Source organism: Nerophis lumbriciformis, linkage group LG09, assembly GCF_033978685.3.
Source record: "Nerophis lumbriciformis linkage group LG09, RoL_Nlum_v2.1, whole genome shotgun sequence".
Classification (NCBI taxonomy): domain Eukaryota; kingdom Metazoa; phylum Chordata; class Actinopteri; order Syngnathiformes; family Syngnathidae; genus Nerophis; species Nerophis lumbriciformis.
Window position 1 is genome coordinate 5,962,844 of NC_084556.2, and position 16,269 is coordinate 5,979,112.

The window sequence follows — 16,269 nt, forward strand, 5'->3', positions numbered from 1 at the left end:
TGGTGGAAAAGTTGGGCCCCGAGGTCCAAAAGTCGAGGAACCCCTGTCTTAACAAACCTAATCTTGTGTAACATAACTTCATGTACCGTATTTTCCGCACTATAAGGCGCACCTAAAAACCACAAATTTTCTCAAAAGCTGACAGTGCGCCTTATAACCCGGTGCGCTTTATATATGGATAAATATTAAGATTCATTTTCATAAAGTTTAGGTCTCGCAACTACGGTAAACAGCCGCCATCTTTTTTCCCCGTAGAAGAAGCGCGCGGTGCATGCTGGGATATGTGACGTTTCATTTCCATTTGTGTGTTTATGTAAAGACCCCAAAATGGCTCCTATTAAGTGTGTTGTCTGTCTAATTATAAATAATGCAGACGAGGCGTGTTAACTGAGTTCTCAACGTTTACTCACAGCGTGCTCATAACCACATTCTAACTCCCAGCATACAACAACGCTTCTCAGGGCTACCGCGCATGCTCGTAACTATCGTTGCATGCTGGGTAGTGTAGTTGTTATATTTGCTAGCTCATAACAGCACATTGAGAGACACGCTTACGCGCTTAATTCAATACTCGCCGTCATTCCGGGTGGATTGACAAAAGACCTCCAGCCGCTAGATATTGGTGTCAACAGGGCATTCGAAGCTAGACTGCTAACTGCGTGGGAACAATGGATGACAGAAGGCGAACACACCTTCACTAAGACGAGGAGGCAGCGCCAGACGACGCCAACATCTGCCAGTGGATCGTAAATTTGCCCAACTTTTCACTTCGGACACCGAAGACGAAGGATTTACGAATGAAGAATAACTTCAGAAAGTGAGCGCTATGTTTATTTTGTGTGTTGTGACATTAACGTTCGAGCAACATTATGTTGCTATTGCTCTGCACTATTTTGAATTTTACTATGTTTGGGATTGCACATTTGCGTACATTTTGGGAGTGAACAGAGTTGTTAGAACGCTGGTTTTTAATATATTATTAAAGTTTGACTGACCTATCTGACTGTTTTTTTGACATTCCCTTTAGCGCAGCGTAGGCGCGGCTTATAGTCCGGGGCGGCTTATTGGTGGACAAAGTTATGAAATATGCCATTCATTGAAGGTGCGGCTAATAATCCGGTGCGCCTTATAGTGCGGAAAATACGGTAGCTTAAAGTACAAACCATAGCGCAATGTAACATAGCGTAAAGTAGAAGCGCAACATAACAGGGCATGGCGTAATAAACTTAATATAGTGTACGCAAATCATAGCGTAACAATGTGTAAAGTAACATAGCGCAACGTAACATAGCTTAATAAACTTAATGTAGTGTAAAGTAACTTGATGTAGCCCAACGTACAAGCCCTAAAGTCGCGCAACGTAACATAGCACAGCATAACATAACATGTAGCCAAACGTACAAACTATAGAGTAACGTAACATAGTAACTTAATGTAGCTTAACATACAAATCATAGCGTAACAAAACATTGCGTGAAGTAAAATAGCACTATGGAACATAGCTTAAATTTTTTTATGTAGTGTAACACAAACGAATGTAGCTTAACATACAAATCATTGCGTAGCGTAACATAGCGTAAAGTAAAAGAGCAACGTAGCCCAGAGAGAATCTCTATGACCTCAGAGGTTCAGCTGTCTTCCAGAAAGCTAAGATAAGAACAAGCTTAAAAAGTAGATGTGTTTCTGTCAGGGGGGTTCAACTGTGGAACAGCTTGGATGATTCCTTAAAATGTTCCAGGTCCATTCACACATTTAAAAAACACTTTAAGACCAATGTCTTGGAAAAATATATCACTCTTGAATCAACACAGTAGTTAATACTATGATCAATGTTAATTAAAATACTAAATGTGGGATATAAATAATAATGGAAGTATAATTGTTTGTATATAGTATATAAATTGGTACAAAGGTTTAACACGCGTATAAGGATATTTCACATGCCTTTACGGTGTATATAATTGAACAGTGTTCTTATTGTGTATAATGTGTATTTATAATATGTTGTACAAAAGACATTTCATAATTTTCGGAAGTTCATCTTGTACTTGACATTGTTTATAGGGTTACGCGCTATAAGTGTTCAACTTCAGCCTAAACCCTTTCGGTCTGCAACATTTCCATTTTCAATCTATGAATGTACAACTGTTTGTTTATTTTGTCGACCATTGACCGAAGAATAATAACAGAGCGCAATAAACTTATTGTAGTGTAACATAATAATGTACAACCAACGCAAAAAAGCATGATGTAAAATGAATGATGCAAATTCAGACTTTTCCCCAAAAAATGCGACTTATGTTTTTTTCCTTCTTTATTATGCATTTTCGGCCGGTGCGACTTATACTCCGGAGCGACTTATACTCTGAAAAATATGGTAATCAAACCATGGAGTAATTAATTAAATCAAAAAATAATTACATATTTAAAGAATTTATTACATTAAACAGTGGCACATTTAATAACACGTGTTATTTAAGTCCAATTTTAATTAATTCATCAATTATTTATGTAAATGTTTAAAGATGTATTTTTTTTACATTTGGTATTCAGCGCTCTTCCGCCAATGATATGATGTTTGCATGCGCAGCCAATCAATATCATATGCACATCCACAGATATGAATAGGTAGGTGAGCTGCGTGCCCACGGCGAGGCTAAGCTAGTGGGGTCGAAGTGTCATCCCGTGGTCGAAGGAAGACTGTAAAGCATGAAAACTGCAATAAACAAGATAACCTGCACATTGTCTGAAAAGGCGTACAATGTCAGGAACATCATTCTGTACTACACAGAGCATGAAAAACAATATATATATTTTTTTTTTACCGTATAATAAGTTATAAAAATGACTGCTCTAATTTGATTATTTGAATTATTAGAGTAAATTGCCATGATCCCAGGAAGTTTGTGTGTTTGCTAAAACATTGATGTCATCAATGACAAAGAAGCGAGGGAAAAACCTTTTTCCAAACCTATTTCTTTTCATGTTTTTTGTTCACTTTTTGAGTCTCCCACCGCGTCCATAAAACACACGTGTCACAGCCAATGCGAACTACACGACGGCGTCATGTCGCGCCACCGCCCCCCGCAATTTATCGCCACAAAAACATTGCAAGCCTGTGGGAAACACTGTATGCCAATCGTGATTATTTATAGATCAAGCCTTTCAACGGTCCTTTCAAGATTTGTGCTTTCTTATTTGCTGAATTTTAGCTCTCAATCCCGAGTGTCTTGCTGTCGTTAAATTATTGATGGAATTCTTTATTTGACGGTAAACAAACAGATCATTTACTTGCCGTGGTGGGGAAATACTTTGTTCGGATAAGGATCCAGTATGTTGCAAACAGGGTTAAAGTATGTCCGATTTGTTCTTAGCAGTCGACTTCCTGGCAAATGACACTGACGAGACGTTACTAAGACAGGATTAAAAATAAGACTACAAATTTGAGATGTCTGATATTATCGGCCGATAAATGCGTTAAAATGTAATATCGGAAATGATCCGTATCGGTTTTTTTTATTATCGGTATCGTTTTTTTTTTTTTTTTAATTATTGAATCAACATAAAAGACACAAGATACACTTACAATTAGTGCACCAACCCCAAAAACCCCCCTCTCCCATTTATACTCATTCACACAAAAGGGTTGTTTCTTTCTGTTATTACTATTCTGGTTCCTACATTCGGTCGGAGGCAGATATTTACATATATCCAAATTTAAGTGTTACTTCTTTTTATTTCATAATCATATTACAAAACAGCTAGTGTTTTTCTTCCAAATGTGGTCTTTTGGTTGTCTGCAAAACTGTGTGCTTAACCTTGAAGTGAGGAATGTTAGAGAGAGAGATAATAAGCATTTGTTTTGGCTAGAGAGACATGACTGCCAGGGGGGGAGGAAGAGAGACTTAAGAGGAGAGGGGGTTTGGTCAAGGGGGGCAGACCATCTTAGCGGCGCGAGTGAATGTTCTATGCTGGACTGGTCTCAATGTATATATGCAAAGCTTTGCAAATATATTACAAAATACCTATTCTGTCTCTTGTGGTTTTTCTACTCAGCTTTAAGTGCCGTAAAGAGCTTGGGAGCGACTTGTGACTTGAATTCCCTGGGAGGAACAACTGGTCCAAAACGCAACAATATATATCAATACAGTCTGCAAGGGATACAGTCCGTAAGCACACATGATTGTGCGTGCTGCTGGTCCACTAATAGTACTAACCTTTAACAGTTAATTTTACTAATTTTCATTAATTACTAGTTTTTATGTAACTGTTTTTATATTGTTTTACTTTCTTTTTCATTCAAGAAAATGTTTTTCATTTATTTATCTTATTTTATAAACATTTTTTAAAAGTACCTTATCTTCACCATACCTGGTCGTCCAAATTAGGCATAATAATGTGTTAATTCCACGACTGTATATATCGGTTGATATTGGTATCGGTAATTAAAGAGTTGGACAATATCGGAATATCGGCAAAAAGCCATTATCGGACATCCCTACTAAAAATCAATTTTTTCTTCAAATTGTTTTTCGGATGTGTGTATGGTTTTGTTGAAGGGTCAACTTCTTCACATCTGATATGATACGGATATTGGAGCCTTGAGTACTAGACGAGAACAACATCATGACGAATTATAGTACTTGCTTTCATTATTGTGTAGAGTGCAATGTTACAAAATGCTTGATCGAGTGAAATTACTATGAGATCAAAAACTCTAACCCAATGACCAGTGTTACGAAATGTACTTTTAAAAAGTAACTCATTATAGTTACTCATTACTTTACCAAAAAAGTAATTGAATTACTAATGGAATTACTCTTTAATTCATTCATTCATCAACGAAGACGACTATTTTTTGGACAATGGGGATTCACGACCGTATCTTTTTGAAGCTGAATATACGGAGGATGAACTGCTGACACAAAGAAAGGGGTGAAACGTTGGAGCAGACGGAAGCCGAGAGAGTGAGGTCGGCTTGACTGACGCTGCAAATGTGCAACTTAGAGCCAAGCTGTGCAGACATAAATGTAGTGCTCACCCAAAATCAACTGGAAAAAAAAGTCCCCGGCCAGCTGGACCAAACAGACAACTGTCCATTGAGTGAGTCACTTTAATATTATATATAATAATATATTATATATAATATTAATGACTTTAAGGTTTTACTACTTACGCATAAAATACTAAACGGTCTAGCTCCATCCTATCCTGCTAATTGTATTATACCATATGTCCCGGTCACTAAATGGTAACACCCGAATAAGTTTTTCAACTTGTTTAATCAATTCATGGTACAAAAATATACTATCAGCATAATACAGTCATCACACAAGTTAATCATCAGAGTATATACATTGAATTATTTACAATCCGGGGGGTGGCATGTGGAGGGGGTTGGGGTGGTTTAGGTTGGGTTGCTATCAGCATATTTCAGTCATCAACAATTATATCATCTGAGAAATGGACATTGTAAGAGTGTAGGTCTCACTTCGTAGGACATGTACAGCGAGCGGTGAACATAGTGAGCTCAGAAAGCATAAGAACAAGCATATACATTTGATTATTTACAATCCGGGGAGGTGGGATGTGGTGGGGGTAGGGGGTTAGGCTAGGGCTGTAGCTGCCTGAAGGTGTTCTTTTAGCGCGGTTTTGAAGGAGGGTAGAGATGCACTTTCTTTTACACTTGTTGGGAGTGCATTCTATATTGATGTGGCATAGAAGGAGAATGAGTTAAGACCTTTGTTAGATCGGAATCTGGGTTTAACGTGGTTTGTGGTATAGATGTGTGTGTCCAAATTTAAAGAAACAGGCTGTCTAAAGGATTTATTACAATCTTTGCAAGCTGGATAACGTTTGCTGTGGTCTGGAACAACATGACACACAAACAACTATCAGAAATGCAGCCAATATTACATAAACATAATGTGTCATGAGACATGCAAATAAAAATTAAATACACAGAGGACATAAGTAAAGGAAATTAACTGTGCTCAAATATACCTACAAACGAGGCTTAATGATGCAATATGTACATACAGCTAGCCTAAATAGCATGTTAGCATCGATTAGCTTGCAGTCATGGATTGACCAAATATGCCTGATAAGCACTTCAGCAAAACAACAAAGCTCACCTTTGTGCATTCACGCACAGTATAAAACGTTTGGTGGACAAAATGAGACAAAGAAGGAGTGGCATAAAACACGTCTTTCTGTGGCGGCATTGGAGAAAGTTGTACATGTAAACAAACTTTGATGGGTTCAAGGATCGCCAAATTAGTAGGACAAAACGGTGCTTGCCAAATACGCTCATCAATGAAGCATGTTTAACATAAGCAGTGGGATTTCTATCAATTAGGAAGGTTTGTGTCACGTTTGTCCTCCTACAGAAAAAAAACAAAAACATTTCTTTATCTTTTTTCATTTTCACACATCTCTGAAAGAGGTCCATGGAGCCACTAGGGCGGCGCTAAAGAGCCGCGGGTTGCTGACCCCCGGTTTAAGGTAACACGTTGCAGTAGCACTGACAGTACTGGTATACAGTTTTTACGTAAACCTTGGTAATAAATAGTAACGGTGTGTTTTCTCTGCACATGTCGTTATTATTCTACGATAAAAAAACAAGTCAAAAGGAATCAGATGACTACATTTCTGCACATGGACACAACTAGCAGGTGTACCTAATAGTACCCTTCAAAGCGGTGCAAGTCCAGGCAGAAGTGAGCAGCATCACCAGGTGGCACGACGGCGGGAAAAACACCACCTCCATTTCCACCCGCCCGCCGTGTGAATTCAAGTAAAAGTCACGCCGGCTGGAGTCTCATTCGGCGGCGCGGCTAAACACATCGGAGTCCTACAAGGGGCATGCTAATTCTCAAATGTCAAGGGGACTCGCGATACGGGCCCGACCGTATGTTTGGCCAGATGTGCGGCGCTCGCATAACTTCAAGTCGAGAATGTCTAATGGGGCTCAGAGCAGTTATAAGCATGCAAATAGGGGGTGAGCGGCGATGAGTGCGGCGTTACTGCCGCCACAGAAACCGCCATCAGTGATTTAACATTTCTTCACACATACATGTATACAGTTTCCTCTCATCAATACTGACTTTCATTAATTTCATCAAGCTGTCACGGAAACATGCAATCTATTTATTAAAATTACACATTACCAATGATAAAACTCATATTTTCTTTTTTTTGATGAATAATACATTATCAATCTACAAACCCTAAAACCAGTGAAGTTGGCACGTTGTGTAAAAGGTAAATAAAAACAAAATACAATGATTTGCTAATCCTTTTCACACTATATTCAATTGAATAGACTGCAAAGACAAGATACTTAACGTTCGGACTAGAAAACATTGCTATTTTTTTGTAAATATTAGCTCATTTGGAATTTGATGCCTGCAACATGTTTCAAAAAAGCTGGCACAGGTGGCAAAAACGACTGAGAAAGTTGAGGAATCCTCATCAAACACTTATTTGGAACATCCCACAGGTGAACAGGCTAATTGGGAACAGGTGGGTGCCACGATTGGGTATAAAAGCAGCTTCCATGAAATGCTCAGTCATTCACAAACGAGGATGGGGCGAGGGTCACCACTTTGTCAACAAATGCATGAGCAAATTGTTGAACAGTTTAAGAAAAGCCTTTCTCAACCAGCTAATGCAAGGAATTTAGGAATTTCACCATTTACGGTCCGTAATATCATCAAAGGGTTCAGAGAATCTGGAGAAATTACTCCACGTAAGCAGCTAAGCCCGTGACCTTCAATCCCTCAGGCTGTACGGCATCAACAAGCGACATCAGTGTGTAGAGGATATCACCACATCGGCTCAGGAACACTTCAGAAACCCACTGTCAGTTGGTCGCTACATCTGTAAGTGCAAGTTAAAACTTTCCTATGCAAGGCGAAAACCGTTTATCAACAACACCCAGAAATGCCGTCAGCTTTGCTGGGCCTGAGCTCATCTAAGATGGACTGATACAAAGTGGAAAAGTGTTCTGTGGTCTGACGAGTCCACATTTCAAATTGTTTTTGGAAACTGTGGACGTCGTGTCCTCCGGACCAAAGAGGAAAAGAACCATCTGGATTGTTATAGGCGCAAAGTTGAAAAGCCAGCATCTGTGATGGTATGGGGGTGTATTAGTGCCCAAGACATGGGTAACTTACACATCTGTGAAGGCGCCATTAATGCTGAAAGGTACATACAGGTTTTGGAGCAACATATGTTGCCATCCAAGCAACGTTACCAAGGACGCCCCTGCTTATTTCAGCAAGACAATGCCAAGCCACGTGTTACATCAACGTGGCTTCATAGTAAAAGAGTGCGGGTACTAGACTGGCCTGCCTGTAGTCCAGACCTGTCTCCCATTGAAAATGTGTGGCGCATTATGAAGCCTAAAATACCACAACGGAGACCCCCGGACTGTTGAACAACTTAAGCTGTACATCAAGCAAGAATGGGAAAGAATTCCACCTGAGAAGCTTAAAAAATGTGTCTTCTCAGTTCCCAAACGTTTACTGAGTGTTGTTAAAAGGAAAGGCCATGTAACACAGTGGTGAACATGCCCTTTCCCAACTACTTTGGCACGTGTTGCAGCCATGAAATTCTAAGTTAATTATTATTTGCAAAAAAAAAAAAAAAATGTATGAGTTTGAACATCAAATATCTTGTCTTTGTAGTGCATTCAATTGAATATGGGTCGAAAAGGATTTGCAAATCATTGTATTCCGTTTATATTTACATCCAACACAATTTCCCAACTCATATGGAAACGGGGTTTGTACTATTATTCACATTGTAGATTGTCACTGAAGGCATCCAAACTATGAATGAACACATGTGGAGTTATGTACTTAACAAAAAAAAAGGTGCAATAACCGAAAACATGTTTTATATTCTCGTTTCTTCAAAATAGCCTCCCTTTGCTCTGATTACTGTTTTGCACACTCTTGGCATTCTCTCAGTTTTCACTTCACATGTGTCATAGTTTTGATGCCTTCAGTGACAATCTACAATGTAAATAGTCATGCAAATAAAGAAAACGCATTGAAATAAGAAGATGTGTCCAAATGTTTGGCCTGTACTGTATGTATTTAAAAAAAAAAACATAATCATACTATTGGATTTTCTATTATTAAGACAAGCTAGCTAGCAAGCAAGCAAGCTAGCCACATTGACATCATCTATCTACTGACAAAACAAGACATTTATCTAACTACTCAATCTTTCTATTGTTCAGTTTATCCATCTTATTATTTTTTAATCAGGATTTCTATATGTTGAATAGGCTAACCAACTAGCTAGCTGGCTAACTAGCCAGCATCTATGTAGCTACAAGTCAAGCTTGTAATTAGCTAGCCTGCCTATCCAGCATCTAAAATAACATATTTATTTATTCCTATCCAAGGAAATAATCAGTAAATTGTCTGAGGGTTCTCACCATGGCCAGAGGGAGGATGGCCTGTATGTCCCGTTGCACGACCGTCAACTCGGTCACCACCTTCTCCGACTCGCTTGGCGGACTCTGGCCCTTGTAGTCGATGTTCCAGTTGATGCGTCTGGTCACCGACAGGCTAGTGAAGTTCTCCATCTCGAAGTCCAACTGCATCACCTCGGCGTTCCCCAAAATGTCCCTAGAAAAAAACAGAAACACTCATCAGAACATTCTCATAACGAATAGTCAAAAGGTACAACTGTGGCTCCATCTAGTGCGGCTCTTTAGCACCGCCCTAGTGGCTCCTTGGAGCTTTTTCAAAAATGGTAAAAGATGGGTGAAAAATATATTTGTTGTTTTAATAATGTTTCTGTAGGAGGACAAACATGACACAAACCTTCCTAATTGCTAGAAAGCTCACTGTTTAATATGTTTGTGTTTATGCTTCACTGATGAGTATTTGGCCAGCGCCGTTTTGTCCTACTAATTTTGGCGGTCCTTAAACTCACCGTAGTTTGTTTACACGGACAACTTTCTCCGACGCTGCCACAGAAAAACGTCTTTTATGCCACTACTTCTTTGTCTCATTTTGTCCACCAAACGTTTTATACTGTGCGTGAATGCACAAAAGGTGAGCTTTGTTGATGTTATTGACTTGCGTGGAGTGCTAATAATCCATGCTAACATGCTATTTGGGCCAGCTGTGTGTACATATTGCATCATTATGCCTCGTTTGTAGGTATATTTTGAGTTCAGTTAATTTCCTTTACCTATGTCCTCTGTGTATTTCATTTATATTTGCATGTCTCATGACACATTATTTGTATGTAATATTGGCTGCATTTCTGATAGTGTGCCATGAGAGGGGGGGGGGTGTTACCCACATATGCGGTCCTCTCCAAGGTTTCTCATAGTCATTCACATCGACGTCCCACTGGGGTGAGTTTTTCCTTGCCCTTATGTGGGCTCTGGACAGAGGATGTCGTTGTGGCTTGTGCAGCCCTTTGAGACACTTGTGATTTAGGGCTATATAAATAAACATTGATTGATTGATTGATTGATATTTAGTAGCAACACAAAGCACCGTGCAAAAATGGAGATAATAAAATCCTTATCATTATTGTTTTCGATTTTATGTTCAATTTTGTCGTGTTAGAAAGCATGGAAAACAATTTTAAATTAAATACTGTAAGACTATTTATTGATCAATATTTATTAATTATTAATTATAGTAGTTATTTCACTCGATTTTAATTGATTCACTATCATCAACAATACTGAGAAAATTAAATAATGTAAGAAATATTATTATTATTATAATTTTGTAAAGTGCTACCATATTTAGTTTTAAAAATAAATACAATATTGTAAAAATATTGTTGTATTATTAATATTATTATTAATAGTTGTAGTCATAGTATTATTAAACTTCTTGTTATTGTTTTATGGCCACATTTTGTTATATTTATTTGCATCACTCAATGATTTAGGGCTATATAAATAAACGATTGATTGATTGATTGTTCCAGACCACAGCAAACGTTACCCAGCTTGCAAAGATTGTAATAAATCCACTAGAAGAAGACAGCCTGTCCTTCCTTTAACTTGGGCACACACATATACCTTTGGCAGTTTTAAGGCAGCAATTTCCAGACAGATTTTTGTTTTTTATTTTTGGTTCATTATAGCTCTTTCAACATGGGTTGCCGACCCCTGATCTAGTGGTACGCCAAAAAAGTCTGTAATAGAGATGCGCGGATAGGCAATTATTTCATCCGCAACCGCATCACAAAAGTCGTCAACCACCCGCCACACACCCGAACCAACATTTTATCAAAACCACACCCGCCCACACCCGCCCGCACCCGCCCGCACCCGCCCGTTGTTATATAACTAATATAGACGATGCAAGGCATTAGTGAGGTTATAAAGCTTTTGCCTGTTAAAGAAAGGAGACTGATCCAATGTAGCAGAGACATTCAATGCGTGCCACGCATTAATATATCTTGGCCACGCATTAGTGGCTAAGAGATATTAATGCGTGATAATATTATTTATCATTATTATAATATTATTGTCATTTCCATTAAGAAAGTGTTGACTATTGTTGCCAATGCTCTCAGATCAGGAGTGCGTTCCTCACACTTTGTGTGCGCAGTTGCAGAAAGCAGAACGAGGCTTTTAAGAAGTTAAAAAATTGTTTTAGAAAGACTAGGCCTATATTTTCGTTAGGTAAAAAAAATGTTCTGAATTTATTTCAATGAATATTAACTTGTTAACGTTATAATGCTCAAATAGGGACGAGGGCGGGGTGCACAGTGAAGCAGTGAACAATTTCGCGACAAAGATGAACCTTTATTGATTGATCTGCAGCCATGACAAAATATCAGACAATCTCCATTGTCAACGACAGGCAGGGAAATAAAGATAAACACATAGCCTATGTTGTAGGCATAGGCTCATACGTTTTTAAGTTGAAATAAATAAATAAATAAAAAATGTGCCTCATAAGCCTTAGGCTGTCAATCACGCGCACAAACTTAAATTATACAATAACATATGTATGTCATCTCTATTTAAACATAAATAAATTAAATAAATAATAATAATACATTACCTGCAACTTATTGGCCAAGGCAAATAGCTGAAGGGGGGAAATCAAACCCATCAGACTGCACTTTATCATCAAACTTGAATTATAATGAAAATAGACGGTCGCGACAAACAAAGCAGGCTAAATATCCTTACATTGTCGCCAATCGGAGATGCGCTTCACTTGAAAGTGAGGCCAAATAATTATTCACACATAGTAGTATATCTCGAATAGAAAAAAAACACAATAAACAACGCAATTGCCTTAATTCCTTTGCATTGTAGTGCGCCCAAACAACACGTAACCATCAAAATTATTTAGCTGACCGAACTCAATATAAGTTAGACATAGGCTTATTTGGTATAGCCTATAGGTAACGTAGACTAATTTGTTTAACATATCCAACCGTATGTCTACTTACTTTTTTTTTTGTTAGCACTATGCAGGAATAAAATGGTATCTACAGTGCCAGGATTCATGCGAGAGCACCTGGCCTCTAAAATGCACCCTGCTGCGCTGAAGGAGCGCTCACTTGCGGCACTTGTTGCTGGGACGCAGTGCCTGATGAATAATTGACTGTTTCAAAGAGTGCTGCTCGTTTTTCGTATGTGGGTAACAACATTTAACTATGTATATATATTTCCGAATTGGTTCAACCGCCAACCGCCCGCATCTATTTAAAATCTATTTTTACCCGCCCGACCCGCGGTTTATCCGCGGACTCCGCGGTTGTGTCCGCAAACCGCGCATCTCTAGTCTGTAAATATGTACTGTATATGGAATATCAATGTTGATGGTCTTTTTGTGCATTGTGTGTAATGTTACAGTGGCCAAAAATGTTAAATAAAACCTCCGTCTTGTTTTTAATGAATACTTAAGCCTACTATGCTACTTTATTTCCATGTTGGTCATTATGATGGTATTTGAAGAGCCAAAACGTTTGAGAACCACTGGTCTATGATATCGAGATGGAATTTATGGCTCTCTGAAACGAGCTGGATCTTGAGGAGCCGTTCCTTTTAAAGAGCCGTTCAAAAGACTGGCTCGTTCGTATATAAACATATTTTTTTCCAATCAAGGAAACAATCACGAGTATCTGTTTCAAGATAAGATTTAGATCAAAATAATTTAAATGTACACAAACATTACTCTTATCAGTAGGAAATATTCTCAAAATATTGGCTCTTTTTTATTTTGGCTGTGTCTTCATTGTAAACATTCCATCAGGCATACTTGCCAACCTTGAGACCTCCGATTTGGGGAATGGGGGTTGGGGGCGTGGTCGGGGGTGGGGCAGGGCGTGGTTGAGGGCGTGGTTAAGAGGGGAGGAGTATATTGACAGCTAGAATTCACCAAGTCAAGTATTTCATACATATACACACACATATATATATATACACACACACACACACACACATATATATATATATATATATATATATATATCTACATGCTGAAAATATGCAAATAAAACTGTGTTTAGATAATTGATACTTCAAACTTGCATAAATAAATATTAAGGAATATAACATAACTTGGCTTCTGAGAGCTTCAAAATGTAATGAATAAAATGCTAAAGTTGTTGATAAACAAGCAATTATTTTAATAATTAAATAAGGTCATTTTAAATGAATTATTATGATAATTTAAAATTAATTATTTCAAATATGTTTATTTTAATGTATAATTCTAATGGCTGGATGTAAAAAGGAGTCAGAAAAAATACAAATAAAAATACAATTAATTTTGATGTTTTTAGCAAAATATAGTAAAAAAATTTTATTTTTTATTTTTTTTAAATTAATAAATATATTTATTTTTAGCTAAGATAAACATAATAATACAATTTATCTTGTCTGGATGATTTAGTTCTTGTCACCCTGTTGTCCTCCCGTCGTGAAAAAAGGCTGTCCTCACTCAGGTCCGCATGGAGCTGGAGGGGGATTTTCGGGAGAATATTTGTCCCGGGAGGTTTTCGGGAGAGGCGCTGAATTTCGGGAGTCTCCCGGAAAATTCGGGAGGGTTAGCAAGTATGCCATAAGGCGGTGCCATATTTATTTCCATGCTTTGACAGTGACATCACCGGTTTGAATTTGCCCTTACCTAAAAAACTCCGTAGCACACAAGCATTTTAACGGTACAGAAAAAATACTCACATAAAAAGTAAGAATAAAATGCATGGATGGATATAATAAAGTATAATTAAAAGACTAAAATAACAATTAGGACGTAATAAAAATGTGAATACGAAGCACTACCCTACCTGGTGTGTGCGCTTGAATAACTATAAATATCAGAACAATAAACCTAGGAAAATCAATACAAATAATAATTAAAAAATTTAAAATACAATTTAAAAAATAATATTAAATATATATACGTACACCATATACATTTAACATTTTTAATCAAAAAAAGTAAATCTTCTTATGCTTATTTTCTAGTAGCGTGGATAATTGTCGACGCTATAGCTGCTCGCAACTATCGGTTCTCGTGGTTAACTTAAAAGAGCCGTTCGTTCGTGAACGCCACATCTGTACTATGATAGCTTTGGAAAAATAAAATGGCTTCCCTACACATCTTTGTCAGGCCGACCACACTGAAAGTTTGATGATATTCTTTAGGCTAATTTTAGTAAGTGATGTTGATGTTAAAATGTGAGTGTAATGTTATCATGTTGCTCACAGGAAAAAACTTCCAAATCAACATTTCGGGGCGGTATAGCTCGGTTGGTAGAGCGGCCGTGCCAGCAACTTGAGGGTTGCAGGTTCGATCCCCGCATTCGCCATCCTAGTTACTGCCGTTGTGTCCTTGGGCAAGACACTTTACCCACCTGCTCCCAGTGCCACCCACACTGGTTTAAATGTAACTTAGATATTGGGTTTCACTATGTAAAGCGCTTTGAGTCACTAGAGAAAAGCGCTATATAAATATAATTCACTTCATTTCTTGTTTTTTGTAGAAATCACAGAATCCACCTGTGCGATTACTCGGGCTGTGAATCTTTGAGCACCGCACGATTCGATACGATTCAGAATCGATTCTTGATTCAAAATCCGTACTTTTTAATAACATTGGGCACCAGATCTATGATAATACATAAACAGCTGTGATACATTTGTATATTACTTTAAAGAAAACTGCTTTTGTTTTATGAAATTCTACCCAAACATTTAATAAAGTCAAATACAAATAAGTCAACAAGAGAAGTATCCCAAACTTCTCTTTTCTAAAGTAAATCTGTACGGCAGTTATGATCATCTACATACTACCACAGAACTTTCCTCCAGTCCATGTGATGTCAGATGAAACAAAAATGGAGCTGATTGGCCACAATACCCAGCAATATGTTTGGAGGAGAAAAGGTGAGGCCTTTAATCCCAGGAACACCATTCATACCGTCAAGCATGGTGGTGGTGGTAGTATTATGCTCTGGGCCTGTTTTGCTGCCAATGGAATTGGTGCTTTACAGAGAGGAAATGTGACAATAAAAAAGGAGGATTACCTCCAAATTCTTCCTGACAACCTAAAATCTTTAGCCCGGAGGTTGGGTCTTGGGCGCAGTTGGGTGTTCCAACAGGACAATGACCCCAAAATCACGTCAAAAGTGGTAAAGGAATGGCTAAATCAGGCTAGAATTAAGGTTTTAGAATGGCCTTCCCAAAGTCCTGACTTAAACGTGTGGACAATGCTGAAGAAACAAGTCCATGTCAGAAAACCAACTAATTTAGCATCAATTTTGTCAAGAGGAGTGGTCAAAAATTCAAGCAGAAGCTTGTGGATGGCTACCAAAAGCGCCTTATTGCAGTGAAACTTGCCAAGGGACATGTAAGCAAATATTAACATTGCTGTATGTATACTTTTGACCCAGAAGATTTGCTCACATTTTCAGTAGACCCATAATAAATTCATAAAAGAACCAAACTTCATGAATGTTTTTTGTGACCAACAAGTATGTGCTCCAATCACTCTATCACAAAAAAAATAAGAGTTGTAGAAATTATTGGAAACTCAAGACAGCCATGACATTATCAATCAATCAATCAATGTTTATTTATATAGCCCTAAATCACAAGTGTCTCAAAGGGCTGCACAAGCCACAACGACATCCTCGGTATAGCCCACATAAGGGCAAGGAAAAACTCACCCCAGTGGGACGTCGATGTGAATGACTATGGAGAGGACCGCATATGTGGGTAACCCCCCCCCTCTAGGGAGACCGAATGCAATG

General features: G+C 38.1%; 1 protein-coding gene across 2 annotated transcripts in view; it reads right to left on the bottom strand.

Annotated features, from left to right (window-relative positions):
- Positions 1–16,269, bottom strand: part of tmem132e (transmembrane protein 132E) — a 1,169,142-nt gene that overhangs the window by 135,030 nt on the left and 1,017,843 nt on the right. For both annotated transcript variants that reach the window (XM_061962728.2, XM_061962727.2), the window contains exon 4: positions 9,452–9,644. In XM_061962728.2, the coding sequence (XP_061818712.2) occupies positions 9,452–9,644 (193 nt within the window). The remainder of the gene's footprint in view (positions 1–9,451; positions 9,645–16,269) is intronic.